Source organism: Arachis ipaensis, chromosome B05 (assembly GCF_000816755.2).
Source record: "Arachis ipaensis cultivar K30076 chromosome B05, Araip1.1, whole genome shotgun sequence".
Taxonomy (NCBI): domain Eukaryota; kingdom Viridiplantae; phylum Streptophyta; class Magnoliopsida; order Fabales; family Fabaceae; genus Arachis; species Arachis ipaensis.
In genome coordinates this window covers 146905329-146912699 of record NC_029789.2, presented here as the reverse complement: position 1 = coordinate 146912699, position 7371 = coordinate 146905329, and the positions used below count along the sequence as shown (strand labels likewise).

Sequence of the window (7371 nt, the reverse complement as noted above, 5' to 3'; positions counted from 1 at the left end):
AAGATCTTAAAATAAAAAAAATTTGTTATCCAATAAAATAAAATTAAAATTTTAATTTTTAATATATAAAATTTATCAAAAACCTAAAATAAAATAAAATTATATACATTAAAAAAAAAAAGATTGAAGATGGCATCACCATGTCAAAGATTTGTCGCATGTGGGATAGAATTGCACCATGCGGCAAGAAATTTGCATTTAAAGGGCTCCATCTGTTTGATATGACTCTCTCACAGTCACACCCCATAACCATTCACCTAACATATAGTATTAGTAACATAAATATATATATAAAGTATAAATAATTAACTTACCCTCTTAGTCTTAGTACATATTTAAGGCCTCAACACTCTACTCCCAAGTTTGTTTCACACCATTATTCTAGCCTAGCTAGATCCTCTTCAAATGGCTCAGGTACATTCACTTCTCTCTCTTTCTTCCTCTTGGATCCAATACCATATCTATGATTAATTAATTTAAAATTATATGTCTTTACTAATTTTCTTAACACCCTTTTGTGTATTCTTTCTATGGATCCATATAGCAGAAGGTTGTGTTAAAGGTTTTGACTATGACTGATGATAAAACAAAGCAGAAAGCTATTGAAGCAGCTGCAGATATATTTGGTGAGTATAGTTTGTGTTTATTTATTTATTTATACCTTGAATTCATATATAATTTCATATTAATATGTGACTAATAATATAATATAAGGTTGTGATCTGATTAATTTTGATGAACACATATATATATAGGAGTTGATTCAATAGCAGCAGATATAAAGGAGCAGAAGCTAACAGTGATTGGACAAATGGACACAGTGGCAATTGTGAAGAAGCTCAAGAAAGTTGGCAAGGTTGATATCATATCTGTTGGACCTGCCAAAGAAGAGAAGAAGGAAGAGAAGAAAGAAGAAAAGAAAGAGGAGAAGAAAGAAGAGAAAAAGGAGGAAAAGAAGGAAGAAAAGAAATGAAAGAAAAAAAAAAAAATCCCCAATACTTATCTCATTGGTCTTATCAAAATTCTTCACCCTTTTATTTTTATTTTTTATTTTTAATTGGTTTGCATATTTTTCTTATATTCAGAAGCCATTATAAGATGCATAGTTGTCTATAGTTTTTTTTTTCCCCTTCTTCTTCTCAAATCTGCTGTTTCCTGCATAAATCAATTGTCAAGATGCAAATGAGTTTTTTAATAAGTATTCCCAAAATTTGACTAACAGAGAATAAATATTAGACAATGTTTTTCAATTTTGATAGGATAAAATAGTTTCTTTTCCTATTCTCTCCATTTATTTTTTCTATTTTCCTTTTAGCATTTTTCCAATATAAGAGATGCTTTGGTAATTGACAAGCTGCAAATTTCAGATAGCTCTAGTTTTCTACTTATTAATTATTGCATGATATTTTATTTTAGTCTTATTATGCAAATGGCTATTAGGGTATTGTTATTGTGACTATGACAACATCTGTATCTTTTTTATTCATAATTTCATATCATACGGTTATGAATTGTGCTAAAGTTTGGTTATGTAATAAGGCCAAGAAGTTATTTGGGCATCACGAAGTTCCTTTCCTATTCGCTTGTGGGTCATTTTCTCTTAACTCAATGGCACCAAAGTCCAAAGATGCTAGCAAAATCCAGCCTTTCTAATAAAACAATTGATAAAGACAAAAGTGATTTTCAAATGTTTCATAATTTCTTTATGAGACGGCTCGTGCACAATATTGCTTGCTGAGCAAAGCATTTTGATTTAATCATTTTCTAAAAGTAATTAGTTAGGTATGGCTTATAAGCATGGTAATTTTAGTATTGAGGCTCAATATTTTGTTCTAAGAATGCCTAATCAATTTGGAATTATGGCATGGTTTCAACAGTTCCAATAAATATGACTGATATTAGTATTGTGCATCTTTAAGCATAGAAGTGCCACCTTGATGAATTATAGTTATTGACCTTATATTTAACATATGTATTAATGATGGATCTATATATTATCAACATTATCTGTGGCGACTAGTGTCCACAGTCCACAGAAGAATTTTGGGGACTGGCAATTATCATGACATAGCCAATGACAGATGATGTTACATTGTTACTAAATATAGGCCAAGATTGATCTATTTTATCGGATGAAAGAAATTGTCTCATTTTCCTCTTATAACAATCAATATTCAATAGGATGCATGGAAGGCCAAAGATGTAAAGGCAAAGAAAGTAAATCAATATATAAGGTTCTCTCTCTTCAATCTCATTAAGTCATTATTATATGTAAAGTAGGGCAAAGGAGTGAAAGGACTTGCAAATTTAAGGGTCTTTTATATTTATTTTTTGAGTAGTTACTGAAAGATACGTGCAAGAGTGCAACACCATATCACCAATCAGTCAAACCTATTCATGATGCTTGCATCAACAAATTAATCTAGACATCAATGAAGCCTTGAAAAAAAAGAAAAAGAAGAAAATAATTGGAAATTGGAAATTTCAAATTTCCAAGATTAGATTTTTCACTTAGCGGTATTCAACTAGACAACTACTAAGGGTTCATGCCTTGATTGCATGGATAATGGATTGACATGTCACCCTGCTAACCAATATAATTGACCAATTTAATCAACAAGAACATAATACTCATTCCCTTCCAAAATATATCAACTTGTAAATTTGGTATGCTTACAATTATATGTATGTGAATACAATTTAAGTTACAATGTATTTGGTAAACATAAAAAATAGACAATTTGTTTGGCCTATATTTAAATCTTGGAGACATAAAAAATAGTAAGATAAACTGGAAAGACATCGGCATATATAAATGAAATGAATAATATTTTTTCTACCTTGTAAATTTTGAATTGAATGAGAAAGTAATGGAAGTTGGTATACAACAAAAATCAACTTCAATGAATTGTAGGTTTAGATATGCAGATTATAGAAGGGAGTTCTTTTCACTTTTTTAGAGGCAAAACATTATATTATATCTACAGGAGCGGACTTCAATATGCCCAACACCAAAGGCATCTACAATAGCTTGTTGTGAGCCTATTTGCATATGCACAGCAGTAACACATGCCTAAGAAGATGAATAATATGCATTGCACCAGCAAATACCATTCATAAGAGCCAAGGATGGCAGGTTACGAATCAGCATGTACCGCTTACGGTGAGATAACAAGGTGCAAGATACCTAGCCGACAAAATGAGCCAACGAAACAATAAAGCAAGTGAACGTGCTGCTCAAGCTTTATGTTGGAAGTGGTTGTCCTTGAAGCCCCAGCAACAAAGACGTGTGATTGGATACCAGTAAAGTGAAAAAATGCTCATGAAGGTCTTCAGAAACAGCTTGCAATTCTAATATGATACAAGCTTGCTTCGTTTGAGAAATTTGATCAGTGACTGAGATGACCAACAACTCGTTGCTCTCATTGTTTCCAATCATAAGGTCAAGCTGCAGGAAAATAATGTAGAAGTGAGTATATGCAGCACGTTTTGTCATTTATTTTCTTATTATCATTATCATTTTAATACCATACAATCATCTGTACCTCCAAAATACCTGCATTATTGCTTGCCGCCAGTTTCACCACCAGCTATAGGATTGAATCAACCAACTGAAAAGTAATATTATGAAGGATAAACACAAATAACAAGCTTGGCATTGATCACATATTAAAATAAAATGATAAGATTCAGGGTTACATGTCGTATAATAGTCACTAAAGAAAATATATATTAGAAGGGAGAAATCACATACTTTGGTTCTCCGGCTTAATAACTAGCTGCATAACCATCAGAGTTACTTGAAAACCCAGTGATTAAAATCCCCTATGAGACAATCTATATCTGCTATTTCTTGCGCCTTTTCACCTTGATGCTTGAAATAAGGTGGGTATACTTCCCCTTCTCCATCATCTGCCTTATCACTTTATGTGCTAAAGCAAGCTTTCCAGCATTCCGTAAATTACTCACTAGTGTAGTATAGACAATAAAATTTGGACTACAACCTTTGGCCTCCATTTCCTGTAGCATTGAGCATGCTTCATCAAACTTTCTGGCCATACATAATCCGCGAATCATGGAATTGTATGTAAATACATTTGGGATTTGTCCTCTAGAAATCATCTCATTGAACATTTCCTGAGCTCTTTCAAGATCACCAGCCACCACATATCCTGTGATCATTACAGTGTATGCCACCACATCTGGCATACACCCATTTTTTATCATTTCGTCAAAATAATATTTGCAAGCCTCTAGATTTCCAGCTCTGCTTAGTCCATCAATTAATGTGGTGAAATGAAGAACAGTTGGCTCTATACCAGTTTCTTTCATGCTATTTAGAAGATTAAGAGCTGCAAGAGGTTTATCTCCTTTACCAAGAACATGAAGAAGAATGTTGTAAGTATGAAAATCAGGAGAATGACCATTTCTACCCATCTCATAAAGCAACCTGTTAAAGTGATTGAATTTTCCAAGTCGATACTTTGCTAACATAACAATGTTGTAAGTCAAAACATCAGAGGAAAAACCATCAAGCAACATCTGCCTATAAACCCACTCAATCAAACGGTACTGGTTTAAAACAAGAAGACAGTGGAGAATTGCATTGTAGGAGTGCCTAAAGGGCCGGTAGTTAAATGATTTTGACTTAATGAACTTCATCACCAACTTCCTAGCAAACCCTGCCTCACCACAAGTGCAGATCAAAATGTGGAAAGTGCGAGCAGTAGCTGGAAATCCTTTCTCAATCATCTCATCAACAAGCCTCCACATTGCTTGAAACTCATCACACTCGGCAAATATCTGCAGAACCAAGTGATAGGAATTTGCAGTGTGCCAGTAACCCTCCTGCTGCCCACACCACAGAAAAAATTTGTATGCCAGTTTAGCGCATCTCCCCTTGTTTTCACAGTTTATGCCTTTCAACATCCCATACAGAACCTCCCTCACGAGAAAAGCTGATGGCCTAACACGCAATCCATCCAAAGCCCGTCTAAAATCTAACTCGGGACTATCCTGTCCAAGAACCTCGAGAATTTTCTCAGCATCCATTCCCACATTTTCTATGGACCCATTCCTATGCAAAAAATGCTTCCTGTCTAAGCTAGCATTATCCTCATTCGGATCAAAATCAACAGTGTCACAAGAGGTAGCACACATTTTCTTCAAAGGCTCCTCAACCAATTCAAAACCACTCCGAACCTCATCATCATCGCAGTGAAAAGGTTGATTGCATAAATTCCTACAAATGTTCACACAATGTGAAAACTTGTGAACCATCCTATGACCTAAAAGGACTAAAGAATTCATTGCTCGAACCCATTATCATGTATGAAGCTCTGAAACACTTAAAAACACAATCGATTTTCTTCTTTGCAATGGTAGGTTCGATACGCCCATTGAGCTAGAGATTTGACACGAATCCATTGAATTGAAAACCTGAGAGCTCAGAATAGATTGGGCCTAGGATCTCAACGATAAAATCAAGTGATAAAAAAGCGTACCGTTTTGGAGCGATAATTTAGAGTGTAGGACGATAAATTGAAATTCGTGACGGGAAATGGTGCCATTGCGGGATACGGTGCATGGTCGCCGGTGACGACGGTGGTTGGGAAGAAAAAATGGGGTCAAATTTGACTCTGTAAAACCCTAAAGGGGAAGGAAGAAGATGTACACTGCTCCATCGAGCTCGCAAATTCAACCGCCGTCGATCAGCGCCATTCGTCTGGGGAGAACCTAGTTGAAGAGGATCTCCCGCCAATCTTTCCTCGTCGGGGTTCGAGTTCAGGCGGCGATAACTCAGTCTAAGCAACGTGTCTTCCGCGAAGGAAAGTGAAGTGGTGACGAAGGTGAAGGCTAGAATGAGTGGAGGCAGGCTAGCAGAGATGAGAACGCTGGCGTTGAAACCAGAGAGGGGATAGCAGTGGTTCGTGCGGCGCGACACGATCCTGGAGTTTCAGAGAGGAGGAGAATGGAGATGGCACATCTCTTCAGCTGGGTTGGAAGGCGGGTCGGGGCGGATGGGGAGTATGGGCGGGTTTGTCTATTGGACCAGAAGCCGATGACCAAAATTCTCTGGGTCTATATTTCACAAATCCCATTTTGTAAGACAGTTTATTTAGCCCTGTAACCAAATTCAAAGCAATTGGGTCTGAAGTCGGAAACTATTATGACAAAAACTCATCAGAGGCCTGATGAAGATTATGCACTGTTTACAGACCAAAATGAATATCCAGAATTACATGACCAAATATATATATGTCCAGAATCTCGCAGAAGTTATCAATTAACTTTCGGCCAGGCAACCGTTATTTTTTGCTCATTTTACACACATAAATCGCACTAGAGATATAAGATTTTCTTATTAAGAATAAGAGGTTCTAGTTGTAAAACAATTCAGCGCCTAATTATGAGGAGGAGGGGAGGGAAAAAAGAGAAGAAAAGAGACAACATATTACATGTGTTATATTGAGTATAATCATCCAATTACTAATGTAATTAAGGGCTTGAGAGTTGAGACTCAACAATGGGCCGGATATTAAAAACAACCCAAAACGTGGAAAACAACCTTTTGCGTTATATATCATTCTGAGACAGAAATAAAAAGAAGAATTATACTGGGGATGCTCCCATAAAGACGCGTAACGTTTTTGTAAAGACGTTTATGTGTCGTATTATTATTGGACGTATCAATAAATCGATTATTTTTTAATTTCTTAACAAATTATAATAAAACTGATTTTTTTATAACAATAACAATAAATCTTTTTTTTTAGAAATTTAATTGTATTTTTAAATTTGTAGGGATTTAAATGTCCGCAAAACAAAAAATTAGGGATATATTTGTCTTTTTATCAAAAAATTTAAAGATATTCGGTTTAGATTGTGTAATTCGATAGGATCAAATCGGATCTAATAATTATAATGCAGACAATTAAGTTTATTATTGTTGCTATAATAAACTGATTTTGTTTTGATTTATTAAAAAATAAATTATTAATCGATTTAATAAAGATGTCCAATAATAATATAACGTCTTAAAAAAAAAACATTTTGAGTGTCTTTATTAAAGTGATATCCATTATATTATGCCATCATTAGCGAAAAATTAACTGCCTCAAACTCGACAAGAAACAAAAATTACATCTGAGCAAACATGGTGCCCTGAACTGTGAACTGAAAACAGAAAACATATAATCCACACAAAAGTACAAAACACAGTCAACTTGCATTGGTCTTCTTAATCTTCAATTACGATAATTCCCTTTCCCTTGGAAAAGTTTGCAGTGCCCTCACTCACCTTAAACCTTTTGCCCCCACTCTGATAGGCCTGATGAACTGCCTTTCTTTTGGTGGCCTGAATTTCATTTT

The 7371-nt window shown here is 34.9% G+C and overlaps 2 protein-coding genes and 1 long non-coding RNA gene across 6 annotated transcripts in view; 1 reads left to right on the top strand and 2 right to left on the bottom strand.

Moving 5' to 3' along the window:
- Positions 211 to 1250, top strand: LOC107644830 (heavy metal-associated isoprenylated plant protein 39). Of its 2 annotated transcripts, none has more exons than XM_016348768.2 (3): positions 211 to 414; positions 548 to 626; positions 756 to 1250. In XM_016348768.2, exons 1-3 carry the CDS (start codon positions 406 to 408, stop codon positions 971 to 973), a joined length of 306 nt encoding a protein of 101 aa, XP_016204254.1. In that variant the 5' UTR covers positions 211 to 405; the 3' UTR covers positions 974 to 1250. The 2 variants fall into 2 exon arrangements, with proteins under 2 accessions (XP_016204254.1, XP_016204253.1); XM_016348767.2 differs by having other exon boundaries at positions 221 to 414; positions 545 to 626.
- Positions 2811 to 5970, bottom strand: LOC107644829 (pentatricopeptide repeat-containing protein At3g60050). Of its 3 annotated transcripts, XM_016348766.2 has the most exons (4): positions 5505 to 5968; positions 3755 to 5242; positions 3557 to 3611; positions 2811 to 3448 (listed from the first exon to the last, which is right to left on the bottom strand). In XM_016348766.2, the coding sequence occupies exon 2, from the start codon at positions 5158 to 5160 to the stop codon at positions 3847 to 3849; it is 1314 nt and encodes a 437-aa protein (XP_016204252.1). In that variant the 5' UTR covers positions 5161 to 5242; positions 5505 to 5968; the 3' UTR covers positions 2811 to 3448; positions 3557 to 3611; positions 3755 to 3846. The 3 variants fall into 3 exon arrangements, with proteins under 3 accessions (XP_016204252.1, XP_016204251.1, XP_016204250.1); XM_016348765.2 differs by having other exon boundaries at positions 3546 to 3611; positions 3755 to 5970; XM_016348764.2 differs by having other exon boundaries at positions 3755 to 5969.
- LOC110271660 overlaps positions 7271 to 7371 on the bottom strand; it is a 438-nt gene continuing 337 nt past the window's right edge. Inside the window, exon 2 of the long non-coding RNA XR_002362223.1 lies at positions 7271 to 7357. This is a non-coding gene — a long non-coding RNA (uncharacterized LOC110271660). The remainder of the gene's footprint in view (positions 7358 to 7371) is intronic.

What these genes read in the sequence shown, in the direction of transcription:
- LOC107644830 (XM_016348767.2), top strand. An exon ending in AGCAGCTGCAGATATATTTG is followed by an intron (nt 627 to 755) that starts GTGAGTATAGTT and finishes ATATATATATAG; the next exon opens with GAGTTGATTCAATAGCAGCA.
- LOC107644829 (XM_016348765.2), bottom strand. Translation starts at nt 5,310, where the DNA reads ATGAATTCTTTAGTCCTTTTAGGTCATAGGATGGTTCACAAGTTTTCA.